The sequence below is a fragment of the Lagenorhynchus albirostris genome, chromosome 17, assembly GCF_949774975.1.
Source record: "Lagenorhynchus albirostris chromosome 17, mLagAlb1.1, whole genome shotgun sequence".
Classification (NCBI taxonomy): domain Eukaryota; kingdom Metazoa; phylum Chordata; class Mammalia; order Artiodactyla; family Delphinidae; genus Lagenorhynchus; species Lagenorhynchus albirostris.
This window is the reverse complement of record NC_083111.1, coordinates 20,049,351-20,073,065: the sequence shown is the minus strand read 5'-3', so window position 1 is coordinate 20,073,065 and position 23,715 is coordinate 20,049,351. Positions and strand designations below refer to the sequence as shown.

General features: G+C 39.0%; 1 protein-coding gene across 2 annotated transcripts in view; it reads right to left on the bottom strand.

Annotated features, from left to right (window-relative positions):
• The window catches only part of ZFHX4 (zinc finger homeobox 4), a 158,922-nt gene extending 153,306 nt beyond the window's left edge, over positions 1–5,616 (bottom strand). The window contains exons 1-2 of one of the 2 annotated variants that reach the window (XM_060128016.1): positions 3,021–5,616; positions 1,648–2,150 (exon numbers count right to left, since the gene is read on the bottom strand). In XM_060128016.1, the coding sequence (XP_059983999.1) occupies positions 1,648–2,150; positions 3,021–5,616 (3,099 nt within the window). The remainder of the gene's footprint in view (positions 1–1,647; positions 2,151–3,020) is intronic. The other variant, XM_060128017.1, reaches the window with a different exon arrangement.
• Between the last annotated feature and the right edge of the window lie 18,099 nt (positions 5,617–23,715).

The window sequence follows — 23,715 nt, the reverse complement described above, 5'->3', positions numbered from 1 at the left end:
TAAAAGCTATGAATTATAATACAATTAATCCATTATATTGCATTTGCAATACCATCAACTTAGAAGCTTTCCATCTTACTTCAGGGCCTGTACTCCCCTCAAACTGTATAACCCAAATCTAATGCTTTCATTATTGATCCACAGAGAGCCGATATTACAGGAACAACGTTACAAATTCTCACACCACGACTTTAGGTTTTCACGCTCAGTACATCAATCCAGGATTTGAACTTCAAGAAACAGTCCAAACAAATAGTGGCAGGCCAACCCAAATAAATAATTCTTGCCCCTGCTCGAGATAGCCACAATCTGCTCTTTTTGTGGTCTGTTTATAGTTCGAAAGAGCATTAGAAGAGCCATAGGTAGTATAGTCACTGGTTGCCTCCTGATAGTATAGTTATCACTGATTTCTAGTATAAATCAATAGATAACACTTGCAAAATGGATTTTGTAATCATATTTAGAGCTTGTTACGATGACTAATGGTTTGCAATATTTTCTGATTTTTTTTTTTTTTTTTTTTTTTTTTTTTTTTTTTTTGCGGTACACGGGCCTCTCACTGCTGTGGCCTCTCCCATTGCGGAGCACAGGCTCCGGACACGCAGGCTCGGCGGCCATGGCTCACAGGCCCAGCCACTCCGCGGCATGTGGGATCTTCCCTGACCGGGGCACGAACCCATGTCCCCTGCATCAGCAGGCGGACTCTCAACCACTGCGCCACCAGGGAAGCCCCTATTTTCTGAATTTTAATATCCTCTGGACAAAAGAAGTTTTCAGAAGTTACCAAGTTATTCATCATAGAAATGAATCTGTTACATTTGTACATGAACCAAGACAATCCAGCCAATCCAGTAAACAAACTGCAGAAAATAAATTAACCAGTAATTAGGGTTCAGAAAAAGTCAAGACAAGGTATGTAACAAATGATGTTCATCGCTTGCGTGTGTTCATTACATCCGTATATATATATATTTTTCCCCTGTAATATTAAAAGTCTAGTTGCCATTCAATGAACATTTTTACCTGAGCCACACCCACTGAGAGGGTTAAAAACTTTACTAGCTGGGAAAAGTCATGCAAAATAACAACAGAGTTAAGTAGGAGACTGACAACTGATGCTAAGGGAGCGCGTGTGTTTTTACTCAATACCACCAGGAGCTTGCAGGGAAAAAAACCCCCAAAAACCACACATTGTGTTTGGATCATCCTTGTTTGTCACCAAACAAAAGATGATGCACTCACAAGGCAGCGCTACTTTTGTCCTCTGCTCTCTGAAGCCATTAATACTTAGCTAAGAGGGTTGCTATGTTGTTTTTGATCAATCAATAAAAGAGGTTTAAGAGTATTATTTTATATACAGAAACACTCAGAAAAGTGATTTTATTTCAGGGCAACCAGTAGAGTGATCAATCCCACGGAGATACGTGTAAAAGGGACATATGGCAAATCCTTTAAATATATTTTCCGATTCCATCTACTTCAACAGGCTCTGCATTTAGCAATGTGAAGCAGAAACTGTGGCTCTTGCCCTTCTATATTTTTTTTTTCCTCTCTTTTTTCCTTAACTTGCAGATTTGTGGTCCAAGCTCCAAAACAGTTAATTCCCTCCTCTACTCTGCGCCAACAGAAATGGATGACACTGCTTACCTTGTAGAGCTTCAGGGCTGCCTCGTGCCTGTGATTGGTGGTATGCAAGCGTAATTTATCCACGCTGTTGGTGTAGTAGTCACAGGCGTTACATTTTAGGTGAACAGGGTTGCCAATGGCAATGCACTTCAGCCTCCACTCATTGCTTTTGCCCCCTTCTTTAATGTGAGCCACCAGTTGATATTTCTGCATATGTTTATCAGTCTTGCAGTGGAGCTGGAAGTTGGCTTTGAGCTGAGTGTTGTAGTTACAGAGCTTGCACTGGTAGATATCTCCAATTACAGCCCTCCATTCCTCTTCTGGGAGGGAGCGCTCACTGCTCACATGCACGCTTAGGGCCTCCAGGCTGTCAGAGGTGAATTTGTTGCAAACAGCACACTGGAATAGCTTCAGCGCTGGGTCACTGATATAAGGTGACAGCTCTCCTGCAGTAAGGAGGGACAGGTCATCACCCATTAGCTGACCACTGGCAAGCCGGATTTCAGGCGGCAGCTCATTATTTACTACAGGAAAAAAAAAATTAAGAGGAAAAATAGAGACTGGAAAACACAGCGCACACAAAGGAATCTGTAAAATAAAGTCTTGACAAGGAATGTGCTTTCTCTAGAGCTTAAACTATAAAAAGCTATAATAGGATTGAATCAGGATCAATTACAATCATCCCTTTCAACTTCTAAATTCCCTCATCAGATAGCTTTAATTACTCCTACTGGGCATGATGTCATTCTGAAATTTGTATTTTCGAGGGCAGGAAAGTTGATCAATACCATAACAACACAGTCACGTGCTTGCAATTTAAGCACCTAGATAAACTTACATGAGCACTAATTGTTATTTCGCAATTCGTCTAAAAGCGTGATGAGATTTGGCTAACACTGTATGCGTGCCTTGCAATCTACCGCCAAATATCTGGGGTAAGGTAACGGTATTACTGTTCGTTTAATTATCTTCAATCACAGACCTTAAAATATTTTTCAAAAAATTTTCACGAAAAATAATGGCATCCCCTTTGGAAGCTCGGGTTTGATATTTGAGTGCATAATTGCCGAAATCGAAGCTATAAACCTAGTAAGGTATCGCTAACGATGACAGGCAATTAATGACAATTAGTATTTGTTCATCAACCTGTTACGGGAAAACAAAGTTTGCCAACTCCTCTTCTGCTGTCCTTGCTCCCTTAACTCCTGCCTCTCTGAAGTTAATTCAGGTTTGAAGTGAAGCACAAATGGGTGGATTATCCAGCTTAAAGAGAAAGTCCCTTCTAGTAAACTGTCCCCCATTTGTTGGCACTCACCACTTTATCTGGGTGCATCACGCCAAATCAAAATGTGATGAGAAACTAACAGCAGTGCGGAAAAGCAGTAAATACTGACCAAGTCCCGGTGCCAGGGCGGCCGCTGTCGCCGGGTCCAGCTGGAATGGATTGATCATCAGCTGCGGGTCGCCGGGGTTTTCCAGCTTCATCCCGGTCAGGCCTATATTCTGGGCTAGGTAGTACTGATACAGCTCTGCCTCGGCCGGGGCGAGGCCCAGGTGCAGGTTATGCTGGATCTGCTTCATGTTCTGCTGCAGAAGCATCATGTTGTGCATGTGCTTTTCACTGGTCATGTGAATCCGCAGGTTCCGGGCCACGTTGGTTTCGTAATCGCACACCTCGCAGCGCCAGGTGGGTTTCTGCTTGGGTTTGGACGGAGAGGGGGTCCCGCAGCCACCGAGGCTAGGGTTGGAGGCCGGGGCCGAGTGGCCGAACACCTGGTCGCCATTGCCGTTTTGGAGATTCTGCACATTGTTCAGGTGCTTGTCCGACTGCATATGAATACTGAGGTTGCCTTTGGTAGTGGTAGAGTAGTTACAAACCTCACAGCGGAAGGGTTTATAGCCACACGTGTAACTCTCGCCCCGGGCGAGCCTGGGGTGAGGCTGTCCAGTCTTACAATAAACACAAGAGCCGCCCGGCTCGGGGTGTTTCTCCTTCATGTGGGCCTCCAGGGTCTGCTGATACTTGTAGTGCCAGTTACATTTGGGACATTTGAGGGTTTTGCATGAGTTCCTTGAGTGCATCATAGTCATATGACCCCCAAGAGACCTCGAGGATCCCAAAACCGTGTCGCACTTGGGACACTCGATGCCACTGCCCGGTGAGCCGTCCCCGCCGGGCCCCGGGGTGCTGGGGGCGCTCGGGGTGAAGCCGTGCTGGTGGTGCAGAGCGGCCGCGCCGTCTTCGTCCCCCCGGGCCGTCTCACTTGCGTGAGCAGCCGTGGCACCGTCTTGGCTGGCACTCGCTTCCGCCAAGTCCTTGCCACTGACGCCGTAGCCGGTGGCGACACCGCCCCCGGCCCTGACGGCGGAGGCCTGCTTTTTCTTTTCTGGGTCGTCAGAAACAGTGGCCGAGGAGGACGAGGGGCCCTTTTCAATGAATTTTAGCACACTGGATGATAAAGGAGAAATGCTTTGGTTTAAGAGAGGGAAATCTTTGTTACCAACACTATCGGTGAGTTCACCTAATGCTTCCTCGTCGTCAAGTTCATTGGAGTACGCATCCTCTTCGTCCTCATCTCCCGCCTCGGTGGGCTCGCTCTTGACCGGGCACCCCCCGTTAGGGTGCAAAGTGTTGCTCTCTTTTGGCCTTTCACAGTTGTTGTTCTCTTGGTCTTTGCTCTCTGACGTCTTGCTAGACTCAGACGATGAGTGGCTGAGGGAGACGGAGGTAATCGGGGTGTTCACTACTAAACTAGACAGCCCCCCCAGAGTGACTTCAGCCTTTGGCATTTGGGTGATCCCCAGCGGCTGCTCTGCTGAGCCGGGGGTGTTCGCGCTCCCCTTCAAGAAGGCAAAGTCAGCCGGCAAAGAGTCACCATTTTCAACATGAAAAGCGCTCCATAAACCGCGGAAGGTTGGGTCGGGTCCTATGAGGTTTGTAGTAGAAAAATGGGGATAAACAGAAGTGGATTTTTTTGGTTCCAGAAAGCTTATAAGAGGTTCTTTGTCTTTGCCGATCCCCTGTATTATGGCGGAGACGCATTTGTTACCGAGGAGCTTCTGTTCCTCCTCGTTAAGGGTCATCCGATGATCATGCACAGCATGGGTTACGAATGACCTGATATAACCGAAAGACAACTTGCACAAGAAACACATTAAAACAGGTTTCCTTTTCCCATCGCTAACACAACCATCGAATTTGGACAAGTCCACATTGTTGGGGACATCTTTGGACACACAGGAGTTTTTGGCTGAGCCATCACTGGTTAGATAGTCTTTCTCTCTCTTGTGTCGGAGATCATAGACACGGAAACTGTGCAACACAGGACCAACTCCTGCTAGTGCTGAGGTATTTGGGAAAGCCTGATCGGCCGTATATGGTTTCCCGAGGGATGAAGCGATATGAAAAGTGTTGATGATCTGTGGGTAGAACGACAGAGGTGCAGAAGCAGAATGATCACTCTTCTCTCCAGCCGACGCCAGGGAGTCCAGAAACATCGCTGTTGAAAAGAGTTTGCTATTTGCCCCAGTCTGTGCATTCTGCCCACTTTCTTTGGAGTCCTCAATTATATAAGCTGACCCATCAGGCTGGTAAACGATCTCCCCGGTTAGATTTTCCACGTCACTGTCCTCTAACTCGCTGATCTCGCTCTCGTTGTCATCCTTCAGGGCCGGAAGGCGGGCATTCGGGCAGTGGTGTTCCATGTATTTCTGTAAACTGGGAAAAGAAGTAGCACATTCGTTGCACGGTATCTCCTTGGCTGAGGTAACCTGAGTGGCAGTTGCATTCTCGACGCTGAAACCCAGCAAGACTTCACTTTTGCGCTCATCGGTTTTCAGGTTGTCATCTGTGGAGCTGTTTTCCCTGTCAGGCTCCATCCCTGTAACTTTCTCTGGCACCTCATTATCAAGTTGTGCCGTTCCACATAGCTTTGATGTGCTCTGCCCATTTTCCTGCCTTGAGATAGGAGGGGAGTCACAGGTTTCCATGGCAATTGCTACATGGGGATCTCATTTCATCCAGCCTGTCAGGGACCTGGATAAAAAATAAGGTGAGAGGAGCCATTTTTATTAAATAATGACACAGCTCACTAATAGCTCATCACTAATTTACAGCTGCTGTAAACTCATACTATCTAAAAAGGTGAGGGGAAAAACTTAAAACCAGCATACCTATCTATCACAGACAGACTTTGTATAAATGTAGCAAAATAATGTAGATAGCTATCACAGGCATGCCTAGACATCCAAAGTGTTTTTGAAATCACTATGAGCATTCATCACAAATCTAAAATTCATATCAGTAAGCCGTATTTTTTTTTTCATTCCTGTTTTCTGAAAACGGAGAGAACATACGTAAAAGCTTTAACACCCCCTTTAATAGAAATCTAAATGGCTTTCATAGATGATAGCAGGAATAAAAGGACAACACAAATAACTTGTAATTTTTTAAATTTACCTTTTACTTTATCAGGCAGTGACTAGAAGGGGGGATGCGCGTGGGAGGGAGACCAACAATAAAGGAGCCTTAAAATGAGAAATATTACAGTCACAGGCAGCACGAACCAAACTCTTCTCTGGTTTTCATTTTGCCGGTAAATCAGCTTACTACAAATCTTCCTTGTGCAAAAGCTCTCAGCAGGTATCTGGCTGGCTCTGATTAAGCACCAATCACAATTCTTCCCCACACTTCAGTCACCTCAATAGGCACCAGAACAGAAATTAATATTTACTGCAACCAGTCCTATCATCCTAGGGGACAAATCGTATTCACTTTTTTTTTTTTTCCACTGCAATACGTAATGAACACCATTCCGAATACCATTTTGATGTTATCAATCCTGGTGAGTTGCCCATCTCTCAACCGCTGCCTCAATCAACATCTCCTTTGGCTTAACAAATCATACCCAGGCACTACTGATGAAAACACTTCAATCTTTTTTTTTTTTTTTAGCTTTCTCCAGGCAAGCATCTTAGGCCATAAACTCCCTTTGTTGAGAATAAGACGCACTCTACAAAGCCATATCAGTTTCTGGTAGCATGGCAAGGTACCAGGGGAAAGTTGGGCACAAGTTGGTAATAATGCGTTCCCCTTCTGTGTGTGAATATGTATGTGTGTGCCCACTTGTGTGTATACCTGCAAACCTCAGCTACTGGAATAGCAGCTTAATTAGGGCTTAAGCTTCTCTGAGTCCCTGCAGATCTCTCCATTTGCAGAATGGTTCCACTATACACGAGAGCTGAGTGGTCTCAAACTTTAGTGCTTGTTTTCATTCTGTGACCCAGGCACCATCTTGATTTTATGAAACAGGTAACCCATCTTCTTTCAAATCTCCAAACAGAAGGGACTAAGAACTTCAAAGCAAAAAGCACTGTAATGTAAATGTATCAACACTTTCTCGCACGCTGACAATTTCTGAAATAAGGAAGGTTGATGCGGCTATACTGCATTACATGTTCTATTGGGGACCTGGCTATACTGCATTATGTATTATATTGGGGAGGATGGACATGCGATGACTCACCCTGGATGCCCCTCCCACTTCTACATTCTATTGTGTAGACTTCACAGTGGCAGAGAGCTAAGAAGAAAAACATAACTCTGGACTCATCAATATTACTAGGCATTTTAGAAATTCCTTTTCAAAAGTTCTTCTATAAGAAAGACATCTTTGAAGGTCACTGGCATATTAAGTATGAAGAATAACTTCTTCATACTCTCTTTACTGTAATCAAATTTCATCTTAGCTAAATCAGAGAGGAAGTCATCAGTTTCAAATACATCAAAAGATCTGCATAGATTGAAAATAAAATCAAAATTCGTTTTGGTATCTAAGATGGTTAAAATGACATTCTAATTGCTCACGAATCAAACATCACAAAGCTTAGTGTGTAATTTTAATCATTGAAGAGCTCCAGGTTAATTATCCTCACGGCATGCATGCAGCTTGTAAAACTCTCTGAAATAATCTGATAAACCCCCAAAAGCGTGAAAACCTAATAATTTTCTAATTAGTCCACAAACATTAATGTTTACCTTTGCATTTACCAAATCTGTACAAGGTATACATACTGAAGGCAGCCAAAATGTCTAAAATAGAATCCCTTGATGGACTAAAAGATATGAGGAAGACAGGAAGAAACTGGAGAGTTGGAGTGGAAGCAAGGTGGTAAATAATACTAAATTAATGATCCTAGATTAAAATGTAAAGTTCCAGGACCCAAAGTAGTTATTTTTTTTTCTTTCCTATGATAACTTCGGCAGATATGTGGAAGAAAATTCACCTTAATTACAAGAGTGAGGAAAGTTCTCAAACACTTTACAGCTTCGTAAAGAAGCTTCTGAGCTATTTTTATTATTTGAATTCTCTTTTACCTCCACGCCTACAACAGTTCTCAGCCTACAAAAACACTTACTAGAATTATTACACACATGCTGAATGCTCCCCAAATGAGTTATATGTAATGTGCAGTTAATAATTTTGGCCAGATGCCGAATGGATTCTGCAATATTTCTCTATATGAAATACTGCAGAGTCCATTCATGGACTCATGTCAATATTTCTCTATATGAAGTAGATCCTCTCTTTTTATTTTATCTTAACAGAGCCAGAAGTAACTTTCAAAAATGTAATGACATTATTGCTATGTGAAAAAAAAATTATGAAAACTATACTACAGTGTCCATCACAGATCACAGCTATGTGGCAGGATATATTTTGTTACAATACACCCACATAACTTTACACAAAATTGCCTATCAAGTTCTTCTCACAAGCTACACATTAATCAGAAACTAAGTCAAATACATAGTAAGTCTTCTCGGCAATTAAATTTACATTTAATTCCAAAAGCAACAGTAACAAAACTATCTGAACTGATAGAGCTAGTAATAGATTTACCTGATTCTTAAATTTGTAGCCATAGACTATGACCATGGCAGTGTTTACCAGCATGTTTGGATGGAATCGCTTTAGTTTGTGCGGTTAAAGTTATTTAGATCAATATGTACCGTGACACTGAATATGATGCTAAGTGATTTCACTGTCACCAGTGTCAGACAAGATCTTTCTTTTATCAACGTGTCCCACTTAGGAAATTTACACTAAAGTTTATAAGTCCCAGTTAAAAGACCACAAAGACAACCATTTAACTTAAACCACAGAATTCATTCCACAATGACTGCATAACAAGTAAACTCACTGTAAAAGTTGCTTCACCGTTTAAGCTGCTTTCTATTTACTCTTCACCAATTTCTATTCTCTACTGCCATGCATTCTATTTTAAAAAAAAATCACCCAAGTCCTCAAGAAATCTCAAAGAGAAAACCTAATATAATTTTAATGCTAAATTCAGAACAATACATACCTGCTGGTCTGCTTAGAATACATGTACACAGTTTTGGGTATTCTCAGTAATTCACAAGATCAGTGACTTTGATCATGTAAATCCCTTTTTTGGAACTAATGGACAACATGCAGAAAAGAACTTTTATTGCTTGTTCTGCCTTGCTTTCGTCCTGCAGTCACTGCTGCCTAAACTCTTCTCTGCTAAATGACCAAACCCACCTACCAGGAGGCTGGCTAATGAAAGGGGGTGCTTTCTGAACAACAGAAGAATTCCTTTGCATTCAGAAAGCAGAGTTCCCATTAGAACCCAAAATCAGGCCAGTTATACCTCTGTTTTTTAATTGAGATTGTCCCAGCCCTCCTCTGTAGCACAGTGAGACAGTGTTTGTGAAATGATTAAAAAGAACGTGATCTGATCAAGAGGACAGAATAATGGGAAAGGAATGCTAAGTTAGCCACTCTGCTAAGTGCTGGGAAAGAAGACCACTGTGCCCCTTTGCCTATTGTTTTTATTCTCATCTGCTCTTTAGCCAACTCATAACACTTTGAGTTACAATTCCATTTTAAACGGGTTAAAAGTTGTTCACTTACAAGGGAATTTGATAACAAGTTACAAATCCTAAATATATATATATATGTATATATATAGAAAATAAATAAAAATCCTTGAATTATATCAAGTTTCCAAAAGGTCATCACTGTCTCTGCTGTGGCCTTTTCCCCATCCCAAATCCTCTATCAATATGTCATAGTGAGTTAGGCAAAGACAAAAGAGAGGCGCAGTGTGAAAACGGCACATATATCTAATCCTGACAAAGCAATGAATAGACCTTCACAAGTATAATTATACTTGTTTATTTGTTGCCACGTACAGAGAACTGATGAAAAAAATCCATCAAAGTGGTATTATGCAGACACCAAGAGCTTCTTTTCTTCGGTTGCTAAAGCCACATTGAAGCTTAAATTCCTTATTGTTAAATTCAGAAGAAAGAAAAAAAAAAGATTTTTGGCTGGACTGTTTTTTTTTTTTTTTTTTTGCATCATTTGCTGACAGATCTTTTGTGTCCTAGGCTGTATTAGCTCACACTGCTACCTCATTTTTACCCATGCTGGAATTCATAATTACAAACTACTGTACAGAAGCTTTTAGAAGGGTGTGGTGTGCTGACCAAGACAAGAGGGTAGTGAAATCTGGCTTTTGATGTACATCAAAACACAGGTAAAGTACCTGTGTAGAAGCACCAGTTACGTCAGAATACGTATTTGATCTCAGTCTTTTAAGTTGGTTGCTGGTGGTTTTCTTTACTCAGCTTTCTCTGCAATTTGCTTATTTTAGTATATGTTTAGTATCCCATTAAAGATCGCATAACTTCTTCCCCATTGCAGTATTAAAAACGTTAGCAATAAAGAAGGCAAATACAAGGATGTCAAAGGATTGAAAATATTGAGCAAAAAGATTTCAAACCAAAGTATTAAGGGACCATTATGTTCCAATAGACACTAAATTACGTAACTTAACAAAAGCACATTTTTACAGATGGGGGCGGGGCAAATAAGCTTTTTTTTTCTCTTGCAGGATAGAAATATATCAAAGTAAAAGCAATCTGCATAGTTAATGTTTGTGAGCTTTACAATTTAAAACAGAAAAGCTGTAATTTTTCTTTGCTGGCAATCTGGAAACACTCTGGAGTTAATTACAGCTGATTCGGAGTGAACCACACAAACAAAGACCAGTCTATGTCCAGACAATTATACTGCATTAACCAGCTTAGAGCTTCCTGCTGATGTTTCAGGGGTCTTCTGTTACACCCTTCTACCTTCCCAGCACGAGAGAAAATGCTTCTGCAAGAAGGAATTAATGAACAGAGCTGCAAAAGAATGTGTGACGACCTCTCCTGACACGGCAAAAACTTTCCACCCATGTCACGACAAAGGGGAGAAGGTAATTAAGTTTGAATAGAAGGATGTAACCAAATATAGTAAGCACCTAAACCAAGCACATTTTTAAAAGGGGAAAGTTGACAAAGACAAACATGAGTGTGTAAGTCAATGAAGTCATTTTCCCCTGTTTACCTCTCATTTTTCTCATTAAAACCTAAATTAGCTATTCAGTGCAGATTTATTTCCTTCTCATAAACAGGACCCTTATAAATCGATGCTTCTGCCTCTCGTTTTTTCTTCCTCTTCCTCTCCCTCTCTTTCCAGCCTCATTTTCCCTCATTCTCTCTCTCGTCTCTAAACCTCCATGGACTTTAAATGACAATTACATGTCATTAAACACATGTGTTGGAAAACTAAAGAGGAAAAGTACTCTTTGCCAATGGGTCCCATAGTTCTTAATTTGATTAATTGTTGTGGGAAATAGGAATTTTACTCAGTTTTCTTCGCAACTTTAATCAAACTCCAGCTACTTTCCTTAGAGAGAAATCAATAATCTCTCCTTAACCAAATTACACCAATATATGACTCATTTTATTTGTTTGCTTCAGGTAAATTTCATAATCAGTGAGCAAAATGGACCTAATACTTTAGCTATCCTCTGTAAACAAACTTTGGTCCTTTTAACCAATCTAGTTGATTTCTAATTTTCTTATTCATTCTAATTGAAAATGAATAGTTTGCATTGGTGTGAGAAAGGACATGAACTGTAATTATGTTCAGTGCCTCTCTCTGATTCTTTCTTTGATACTGTTTTGCCAGTATTCCAGCTGACATTGGGGCTTTGTAGTGATTGCTTCATTAAAGGGTAAGGATGTCCTAATCAGCTAAAGCATTATTAGAAAGCTGTTGTTTGCCAATACTGTGAGAATATACCAACCTTTTTTTTTTTTTTTGGCTTTTGCTTTCTTTATAGAAGAAAAAGGTACCTCTGGATGCCATTACCCAGCCATACTTAAGTATTAATCATCTTCCCTTTGTCTCATCTATGCAAAGTAGGATTAGAGTTAAATGACTCTATGATCCTTTTAATTTTTTTCCCTAAATAAATATTAATCTACAAATCAATTAGTTGGTGTTATATTAAAACACATATAAATATACTCTCTGGAAACACTAAAAGGTTGTGTAAACTACCCTCATTTTACAAAGCATCTCAATGATGGACAGAATCATTTTCCCTTCTCAGACCCCTCTCCCTCAATCCCTACTATATTTGAAATTTCAAGTAAATAAAACTTTGAAATAGAAAGTCTAAACATGGAAACCTTTAGTTTTCCTTGGAAAGGCATGTACTGAATTAATCATTTTTAAAATTTATAAATCATATTTGCCATGTTTTTTATATGATTTCTAGTCTCTAAAACGTAATTGACTAATCTCTCTGGCATACACCCAGTTTAAGAGTGTTTAGTTGATAATGCTTTTAAGTTGTCACATAGGAACATTTAAAAAATTCATCTTAATTGGTTTCATCAAGGTAAATATAACTATAGAATATTTGGCTTCAGGAACGGATTTACCAGACTAGTGAAAACCATTTCACACATACATTTTTCTCATATACAATGTGAAGACAATATATCCTAACATATACATGCATTTTTTTCTTCTTTGTCTATTAATATATAAAATTTATTATTGAAATACTGACAACTAAATATTTAAATGAGGAAACAATTGTATAATTATTTGTATTTCATGAGTCCCACAATATGATCTCATAACCAATATAGCATAAGCATAGTAGTATATTATTATTATTTTTTTGAAAAATGTCATTCTTTGCAGGCTAAACCTACCATAATTATCTTCATAAAATTAATCACAGGTCAGGTATTCCAGCAAACAATCCTATTCCCAGGGCAATGATTTCAAACAATTCAAAATAGTTTTAATGAAGAAAGTTATATGCATAATTTCTTAAATCACTACCAAGTGCCCTCTTACTATCCAAGACTCTTAGTCTATCAAATGCAAGTCTCTTTTTATATCCCATGTAGATATTTTAAATTATTTTATATTAGAAACCTAAGTGGACTAACATAGAGACTAACATAGAGAACCTAAGTGGAATGAAATGTTTCTTCTGGATGAAATATTGGCAAATTTATGTTTGAGCACTCAGATTTGTTGGTTATTTTATTTCTATTATGAAGAGCCTCTTGTTTGCTTTTTGTGTATGTGTGTGGTTTGTTTGTTTGTTTGTTTGGCCTGAAAGTTAATTTGACTGCTGTCCATAAGTGAAGTGTGCAATTCAGTAATTAACTTTTGTGTTTTAAATGTATGCACGTTAATTAAATTGCATTATAAACAAACAAACGTCAACCATAATTATAAGCTCCTTGGTTTACCCACATATTATCCCTTTTCAAACAAACTTGATGTCAGACAAATTAAAATCAAGCAGCCAGCAATTTTGAGTTGAATTTTACATGATCTGCTGGTAACCTGATTACTTTAACTTCAATATCATTACAGGAAAAGTATTTCAGGAAAAATAATGACAAGAATTCCAACAGAAGACAAGGTTAATTGTATTGATTCAAAAGATGCATGTTCATAGGAACCATGTTGAAGGAATAATGTTATCTCAAATCTACAGTTTCTATTAAAATGAAGTTGTCCAGCATGAAAGAGGCAATTAAGATTAGTGTCTGCAGAACTAGAGATACTAAACTAACTAATTATCTGGGCCCAATTATCTTATACTTTAAGTAGCAAAATATCAGTGTGGAGCAACTACAAGGCATAAGGTTTGCAGGTTTATTTACTGACTGGTGTATCTATTAGGACCAAGAACAAGTGGAGCTGTCAGGACATAATGAAGGTAAATGATTAGTTAGCACCAAGCCTGAACTCTTCTTCAATGCAATAAGAGTTAATTAAAGTTTACCACCAAACATCAACCAAAGAAGGATGTTGATCAGGTTTCAGCATTAAGTGCAAACAGACAATAGTTGGCAGCAATTAGTGCAGCTATCAAATGACATGCAATGATAATTATACATTTAAAACTGCTAAAGAGCTGGGGGAAAAAAAACTAATCAGCCTCTTTGACGACAAATACTCAAAGGGCAGGAAACAGGTATCAGATTATTTCACTTTAACACTGTAAATCAATAGAATTAAACAAGAAAAGGCTGTATGGGTACATTATCTGAAAGAGAACAGTTCACTGGATCCAAAATGAAATAAATCTGCTAGTACTGGTCTCTCAAAGATAAGAACTTCTGGAGCTAAAGAAAATCAGTTACTTTTCAATTAAAGTTTCAGAGTGAAGTCTGTGTAAAGAAAGTTTAGCTTCTGGGTTTTGTGTAAACCCAACAAAGCAGCAAGTATTCCAGCATAATTACTGTTATTTAAATTAAGTATTAACTTCCACTCTAAAGGTACTGTCAAAAATGCTTTATGCCTGAATATTATCTTTGTGCGCTCGAATACTACCTCCCTGAAACATGTTTAGATGTTAGGGTCAAAATTCTTTTAATACAGCTAAATTTAAAACAAAAGCCATGTATACATATTTAGTGTACATTATGGCGGGTCTTCCCTTGATGCCATTCAAATCTACGACTTCAATCTTCCCGGAATCAATGAGACTGCATACAACACATGCCTGAAAATACTTTTAATAAATCATCTCATTCTTTACCATGGTTTCTGGCCTGCAGCCTAGAGCATGTCTCCAGAAATGTGCCCATCCTCATGACCCCCACCTCTCCATTTTCCCAACTAATTCTGTTATGCTAAGGATTTGTACACAGTGTTGGCTAATCCCAATATTTCCCTGGAGCTAAATCTAAGCCATGGCCGACTCCCAGCACAAAAATATCTTTCTCCAAAAGCCCTTTCGCCCCCTTCAGCACTCATACACTCATTGGTCCTGACATTTTCACTTCAGCCATGACAAATGAGCTGATGACTCTGATGTGATTGCACGGGAGGATGGCTTTATCTAAAGATATATCATTAACTCTCATCACCATCTCCTAATATGGCTCTTCTGGGTTAATGTGTTGTGAAAATTTGAGGAAATTTTTGTGTAAATATATGCACTTTAAGGAGTAAGAGACCAACTTCATCAAAAGGAGAAAAGGGAAGCCAGAGTGGACAGGATCAGGGAAGGGGAAAAAAAAAAAAAGACTAGCATTAACTAAATGTTGCTCTGGGGATTTAAGTAACTCGACTCAACCTCTGCCCCAGCAAACCAGCCATCTGACTGTCTCTTAAAGGCCCCTTCCCCTCCAGAGGGGCGGCTGGAGCAGAGCATAATCTGTGAAGTGGCACAAATGAAGCTTCTCAGATAAACACGGCTAATCAATCTGCAAGCCCATTTCTTTGTTTCTACCCCCCTCCCGTGTAGGACGGATTTTATTCTCGAACTCTTAATTCCCTACGTTACTAAATCTCTCTAAATTCATTTTAATGGAAAAAGGGATTGTCAAAACCCATTTCCTTCTGAGGGCATTGTCTTCTTCAATTAGAAAGGAGCAATCTTTTTCTGACCATTATTAAATGTGAAACTCTTCAAGCTTTAAAAAGAGGGGAAAGGGAAACTTTTCCATTTAGCATGAATGTCACAACCTTTAAGTTAAGTTAGAACCCAAGTTCCAGCTACACAGCTCTCCTTATATATACTATGGAGTTTACAGAGTAGATAACTGTTATAACCTCTTCTGTCAATTCATCTGAGAACGCTCAGCCAATCAGAGTCGACTGTAGCATAACAGACCTCGGGAAAGGAGGTCAGGCTTTGAGGTAAAGTGCTATTCACTACTGGACCATGCAAGGAGCTCTTTATTCCTGTTCTTATTGGCATCAGTCCCCCTCACTAGAGCAAGAACAAAGCCAAGTGCTCGTGTGAGGTTTATGAATAAATCAGAGGTGAGCCACTTTAAGTGCTGCCCATGACTTCCTTGTTGACAGTGAGCCCTTAAACAGGCTTCTATGACCAGCAACTTCTGGCAAACCACAATGATTCCTAATCTGCAACCTGTTTCATTTCAAGAACTAAGTGGCCCACCCCATTTTTCCTGCCAGTTTTCACCTTTCAGGCAGTTCTTGTTCTATCTCGAGCAGTTTAGCTTTACAATCCCAGAGCAGTCAGCTGGCTCTACGGTCATCATAGAAATTGTACCAACTGAAAACCTTCCTTTGCTTGGAAAAATTCCACAAATGAAAACATCTCCAGCATAACAGAAATTATTCTCATATTAATATTATAGAATCTTTGGATATGGGAGGAGCTCAACCAACTAGGTTGAAAAATGTTAAATGATTTGCTGAAGGAGACATACACACACACACACACACACACACACACACACACACACACACACACACTAGATTCTCATTGGCTGTGCCCTGTAGTTGTGTGATAGTTCCTGGAAATTTCTCTGAGCTTCAGTTTCCTTATGGGTTAAACCAGGGGATTGTGCTATATCCCTTCCGACTTCAACAAGCTATGGTTCTAATACAAAAACCCATTTAGATTGTGCTGGAAGATAGTTTTCCCTATGGAATTTTCCAAGACAGACCCAGATGTTTTTAAGGTCGCATTTTTTTTCAATACCCAGATTTCAAGAGGAGAGGCAGATTCCAGTAGTATAGTAAACTGAAGTGTTTTATTTATGTTTTTAATTAACAATCAGATTTTTTCATGTACTCATGTATTTATTGAGGATATTTACCAAGGATTTGCCAATATTGTCCATCACTGTGAATACAGGGATTAAACAGACATGGGTGCTGCCCTCATGGAGACTGAAATTTATTTGAGGAGGAACTTAAACAAGCATCATGAAAAATGCTAAGATGCTAATTATTTTCTTCCAATGAAATATATCCTACCCTATCAGTATTCAGTAAATGCTTAGCCTTAAATAAATGTGCTTCAAATGAATGGTTAACTCCAGGGCCACTTATAAATGACCAGAACGTAGGCAAGGCACACATTTTTATTTTTAAGAAAAACTTGAGCAAAGATTGTGAACTAAATATATATTATAAATGTCCAGCGAAAACCAAACTCAAATCTGGGAAATTACTATCCAAAATACACTTATATTTTCCACAAAAATATAAAGAATAATTTTAAGTGTGTATCTTACATGTAACACAATGGGAAATTATTATGAATTTAAAAATCAAAAAGAAAAAAACATCAGAGAAATAGATTTTAGTTTAGAGGATCGAAAAATTGTGTTTATAAATTTATTAACCCTTATCGTGAATCTTATCACCTTTGAACCTGGGTCGTCCTCCTCTGAATAATGCACTCCTATAGAAAGATAAAGGACTGCGATGTCCTCCATGAGATAAGCCAAGAGGAAACTCATAACTTGGCTATAAAATTCCCACAAGAAAGGCTTCCCTGGTGGCGCAGTGGTTGAGAGTCCGCCTGCCGATGCAGGGTACACGGGTTCATGCCCCGGTCCGGGAAGATCCCACATGCCGCGGAGCGGCTGGGCCTGTGGGCCACGGCCGCTGAGCCTGCACGTCCGGAGCCTGTGCTCCGCAACGGGAGAGGCCACAGCAGTGAGAGGCCTGCGAACCGCAAAAAAAAAAAAAAAAAAAATTCCCACAAGAAAATTTAAGGGTTTTATAATATTACTGGGTTATTAAGAACTGGATCTTTTCTCTAGGTTGGTATCAATTTTGGTCAGCAGGGTGCCATGTAAACAGTATTTATTCTTCTTTCATGGCATATCAAAATATCATAACATCAAGTATATAAAAAGGTATTGCTATGATATCTAATCCAGTTTGGGGAAAACCTCTAATTCAAAGGCTTTCAAACAGGTAGGGTCAGCTTCAATACTGAAATAAGCTTTGTGGTCTCTTCTATTATTGTATATAATGGACAGTCTGGAATCTTGAGTTCCTATGGATAGACTAAAGTCTGAATTACTTTAAAACTGTTTTCTGTTCTAATTTGTTTCTTATAAAAAAGATCCCAGAGATGCATTAAAATCATCTAGAAACCCCTCAAAACCAAAGCAACCTGTGATGATGGTGTAGCAAATATTGAGGTGGAGGCGTATCCACCTAGATGTCATCTAGGTATCCGTCAATGAGAAGACATGAGAAGGAGACTACCCTTTGGTCCTACCTCTTAGGCATCCCCCTTGACTAATTCCTATCTCCCTCCCTTGTCAGGGAGAGGGGCATCTCTCTTCAAAAGGTCTATGTAGATTTGCTTTATCAAGTACTCTTCAGGAGAGCATTATATCAAAACCAGCTATTGACAATAAAGAAGAGGGGAATGAAGGATATCGGGCCCTATCCACATTCACTTATTTTAATATGTTCACAACAGTTTAGCCTAAGGTAAGCTCTACAGCAGCTCTGAGACACAAACGAGGGATCTGAGGCTCAAAAAGATTAAATAACTTTGATAAGGTCATCTATAACAAGAATTTAACCCAAGTGTCTTACGGATCTAATAAGATTTCTATTGGTCATTGAGTTGTCAAAAAATTGGAGTAGATTTTCAAATATCTAAGACTTAAGTTAAACAAACTCATTTAAAAAGGAAAAAGGAATCCAAAGTAAACAGAATCAAAAGAATGTCTGGTTTTAAACTAAGTGTCATTCTTTCTCTACACTATGCTCCCTCTAAAACATCACAGCTTTGTCTTTACTTTCCCTCCACAAAATAGAAACCTTTCTTCTTCACACTGTGTTCATCGTTATTAAGAATACATTTTAAGTCACTGAGATCATTAGTACTTTTATGAATCGTAGACTCATCTTGACCATTCAAAGTACCTAGCCTAACCTCCTACTTAACACAAAAACATGCTTCCAGTCACAGTGGTAAGAGGCCATCCAGATTCTACTGGTCTCCTTTCAGTAACAGAGAACTCACGCTCTCAGAGGAGACAACATCACTGTTGGATTACCATTGCACATTTTCCTTTTCTTCTCTTCCCCATTTCCACCACATTTGTATTCATTCACGGAACAAACCCTTTTCTAAGCAGCCAATATAGTTGAGTGGCCATTGGTCCTAGAGCTGGGACAGCTGAGTTCTTGTCCTGACATGTTCCTACCTTGCTGGCTGACTCAACGTTTCCTTCTCCAGAATTCAGTATGCCATATTTTTAAATGAGTTGGTTGAACTGAAGAACTATAAGGAAGTTTCCAGGATTTAGCCCTTTGATAGTTTCCAGTTGTCTTACCACCCTACCTGCTCTTTTTCTGTTGCAATCGTGTTGGCCACTTCTTAGAAAATGAAAGAAATTTAGTCTACAGAGGAACATCACACAGGCTACCCCTATAAACACATCTAAAGAGGAAAGAGAGACATTAACATGGAAAAAGGGTAGGGGTGGGTGTGTGTGTCCGCATACACACTCCTAGTTTGTATCTATTAAACCAAAGGAGATGACTCACTCTCCATTCATTAGTGGGCTCAGGAAATTTTAAGTATGAATTGCTTTATTGCTAAATGTATGGGGGAAAAGTACTACGAACTATATATTAGAAAATCTACATTAGTAAAGCCTTTCAGGTTTAATAAAGGTACTTTGGGATATGATTGGGCTTCTTCAATTTATTCTTCCAATCAGGCAAATTTTAAGATTCTTTATAAACTTCTTTCTTAGAAAGTTTTGTTTTGTTATTAACAGTACAACCAGGTGGCATACACCAGCTCATATGTTTTTATATTTTAACATTGTTAAAGCTATGGATTTCCTTTCTTCTTTACAGTGAAGGAAAAGAATTTTATGGACAGTTATAAAATGCATATTTTAACCCAAAAGTCGATTTTCCCTGGTTAAAATGATTTAGATCCGAGTAAATGCCTGCAGAACGCTTTCTGTTTTTACAGCTAGAACACAATGGAACCTATAAACTTTGTCCTAGAGGTACGTGCTATAATGTGTACCATTCAAAAATTATCAACTGTGCACTGTCGTCTCCCCAGGACAAGCAAACATTAGAAATGATCAATCATCTAAATATATGATGCTAGTGTGTGAACCCCTGACCCGAATGACTAAAACACCTACTCAGGACTTGTCTTGGATCATCAGGGCATTATGACACATTAACTAAGTCAAGCTGCCCAAATTCTTAAATTGTATTTGTTTATTTTTTCAATCTCTAGAATGTTAAAGTGGCTAATTATACCAGAGACAAGCTGCTTGCCAAATATGACTTTAGTGTCAAGCCATTTTTAGGTTGTGTGCGTACATTCAAAAGTGCCTCAAAATGGCAAATATTTTAGTTCACTCACAAACCTTGAAAAAAGTAGGGGAGTGGGAAGCAGCCATTCCTGGACTGAGGATTGTATGTCAAACGTGAAACCGTATCAAACTTTCAGGGCAACTTGTGAACCTCTGAAACGAGGGAATTAACAGAACATCAAATCCAGCAAGATCACAGGGGGAACAATCCATATACAAGAAAATAATGCCATTGAGCCCTCATTAAAAGACCATTTTGTCCTTAGCCATCAAAGACTGTGAGTGCACTAAGATCTTGGTTATATCATCAGGGATAACTAAAACAAGTGCCAAGAGAAATTGTGCACTTTTAGTTCTCACATGTGTCCATCTGTTCACATATAAACATATATTCTGCTTTCTGTCTGATTCCTAAAAATCTTGATATCAGAATACCCTGGGCTTTTGCCCATTTCCTAAGAATGCAGACATCACATAAGCTACTATTAACCCATGTGTGATCCACTTCCATGGTGGCTGGAAAGCTGCCAGTTACAACACATGGTGCTTGGTTAACAATGTCTTAAAATATAAATGAATTTATTTTTTAAATTAACACATTTTTCTTATGGAAATACCTTAATAAGCCCTGCTTCGTGTAAAAGAATAGCTTCCATGTGGATTTTTTTGTTCTTTTAAGATTTTTGCGCTTGCATATCCATAAAGTTAACCAGAAAAGTTTCTGAAACAATCCAGAATTTCTTGACAATTTTTCTAGAGGGCTCTAGTAAAGAATTTTGGTGACTTTATATAACAAAGATCAAACACTTTTCCCTTACAATGTTCTGTACTCAAGAGGCAACCCTTACACTTTAATTTATGTGAAAACACTTCTGATTCCGCAAGTTTCCATGTAACCATCTTAACAGTACTGAATAGCAACTGAACAGTTAAAGTGATGAGGCAAATAGAAGTTCTACAATCTAGAAACAAAACAAGTTAGGTTAATATCTGGCGGAATCTTTCAATCCTGCTCTGGGGTAGCCTTCAATGGCTCATTTGTGGTGACCCCAAACCGGAAAGAGCTTGTTTAAAATGTATACATATAAATAATTATCCACACTGTATTTGATTTACATATGTACAAAAGAACCAATTCCCACCTTTGAAAGTGTCTTAACACTTATGGTATTTTAACTGCCCTAATTATGGTTGAAGAAACATCATTAAGAGCCCTGATCATGTCAACTGATAACCAGTTACAGCCCTAACTAGTGACAAGGGAAAACCCTACTGCAAATGTCTCCAAGAGTACTTAGACACTTTCAAAAAGACTTATCTCTAAGTGAAATACACAATACTCCTACAAAGCAACACGAAGATGAATTAAATCCTAAGAAAATAACTCTGTATCCTCTTCCACCAGGCCCTCACAGCCCGAAAAGCTGAAAGGCCACTTAAAACACTTAACATTGCCAAAAAATCAGAATACACAACTCTTTCCCAAGTGAAGTGTTCTACCAACTGAGACAACTATTTATAGCCGATAGGGTAGGGGATGGGGGAGGGAGCATCATATATTCCATTATTAACTACATGAGATATCCACACCATACTACTGGCCTCTTCTGAAATAACTGTTTTTGCCAGCAAAGTGCTGGGAATTCTTGATACCCAATAGTCAATATTTGGCTAGCCTAGCATGTTTCTGAAAACTCTTCTATATACAAACCTCTGTTTATCGTCCTCTAGCTGCACTACTGCCATACATATTACTTCCCAGTGATGATGAAAACTCAGGGCATCTTAGAAGGTTGCTGAAATCTGAGCCCCTGCTTGTTTTCTCAAGTCTTGGACAAACATAACTTTAGAGCGAGCAGAGCATAGGCATAAAGAAAGAGGAGCCTGCATTTTCATCTTCCTTTCATCTTGGTCATTCAGTCAGCCATTCAGAACCCTATTCAACAGAGCTTTTCATTATGCAAAAAAATGCTAATCCTTTTCCGATGCTTTCACACTTGTATAAACCCCCATTCCTTCAACTGAAAAGCAATTATATCAGTTTACCTTTCTGTCAAAAACAGGATTAATATTCCAATAACAGAATTTCCTTTCTTCTCCTATCTTTCTGCTTTAGGAAACTAGAGATTATTAGTAGAGGCATTCTTAGAACAAGAATACATTATTTTAAATATGATTATGTGAACCAATGAGCGGGAAAAGGAGAAGAATCATAGGAAGAAAAAGTCCTTCAGTTACAGCAGAAACTCTTTTCTGTGACACAACTGACCTTTCCTTTGCAGATGCCCAAAGACGCGGAGTCTCACTCTGGTCTATTAATCAGAAACAAATTATGAAAGAATGTAGCTGGACTGGTTGACACTATCCCATCTTGGGAGACTCAGTCACAGCCTAGTAACAATGTCCTCTTCATGGGTAATGAACAGCCATGACAAATGGGGCAGAGAAACTATTTATTTGCATATGTAAATTCTCACACAAGGGAAACATGTACAAACAAGTGTCATTGTAAGGTGGATTAGGCAAACAACGCTTTCTTTTTAGGACATTCTGCAGCCCAGAACATTAGTCAGCACAATTAAACCAGTCTCCATGGAGACTAATGAAATTTCACCATGGTATGAGTTAAATTAGATAGCTAGTTATGTGTTTCCACAATCCAACTTGAAATCCATTATTGTTTCAGAACAATACAGCAATTGTGCCTAGCTGATCTTTGCCAGCTCAACAAGCTTCGAAGTTGACAATTTGCATATGTTAATATAATTAAGCACTAATTACATGAAACTTGTACATATTCACATGCACTTTCCCTGGGCGCTTTTCAGTTTGAACCTTGGCGAAGTCTTTAACCCTTAGAATGGTTTGAGAGGAAAAAAAAAAAGAAACTCTGCCTGTGGGTACAGCCCCTAGGCAGACACAGAAAGGCTCCTCATTTATAAACACAAAGCTTAACCTGGCTTCTCATATTTCTAGCAACAATGACAGAAAATATTTTGTGAATGTGCTAGGGATGGGGGGGTGGGGGGTGGATTCATCTTTAAAGACTCATAACTAGTATCTTCTCATAGGTAAGTAATAACACTCATTTCAAGAAAAATGTTAAGGAAGAGTTTGCTGTCACTGACATTGTCGAACGTTGAGAGATGAAAATGATTTGACAACAGCAAAAACAGCAAGTAGAAAAGGAAAAAGGAACCAGCAGCACCTAATGAGCATTACATAAATATATGCAGAGGCAATTAAGCAATGTTAATTACTATGACAGCAGTTAATTGAATATAATTAGATATTTTAAGCCACTGAATAAAGCATAGTTAAGATTAATTTTATTGAGATTAATTGTAAATAAGGATAGATTAACTCTGTGTTTTGACAGCCATAAAAAGTAGTTCTGCAAATGAAGCAGGAGCGTGGCCACCAGTCCAAAAATCATATATTATTTTAATGTCACACCTCAGAATCATCTCCTCAATAAACATGACTTTTCAAACCCAAACAGACAGGAATCTTGAAGAAAAACAAACAGCTTGCAGAGATTAAAGAGCCTTTTGTCCTTTTTCATGTGCATTTCTTTTAACAGACTAAATTAAGCGAGTCTGGTG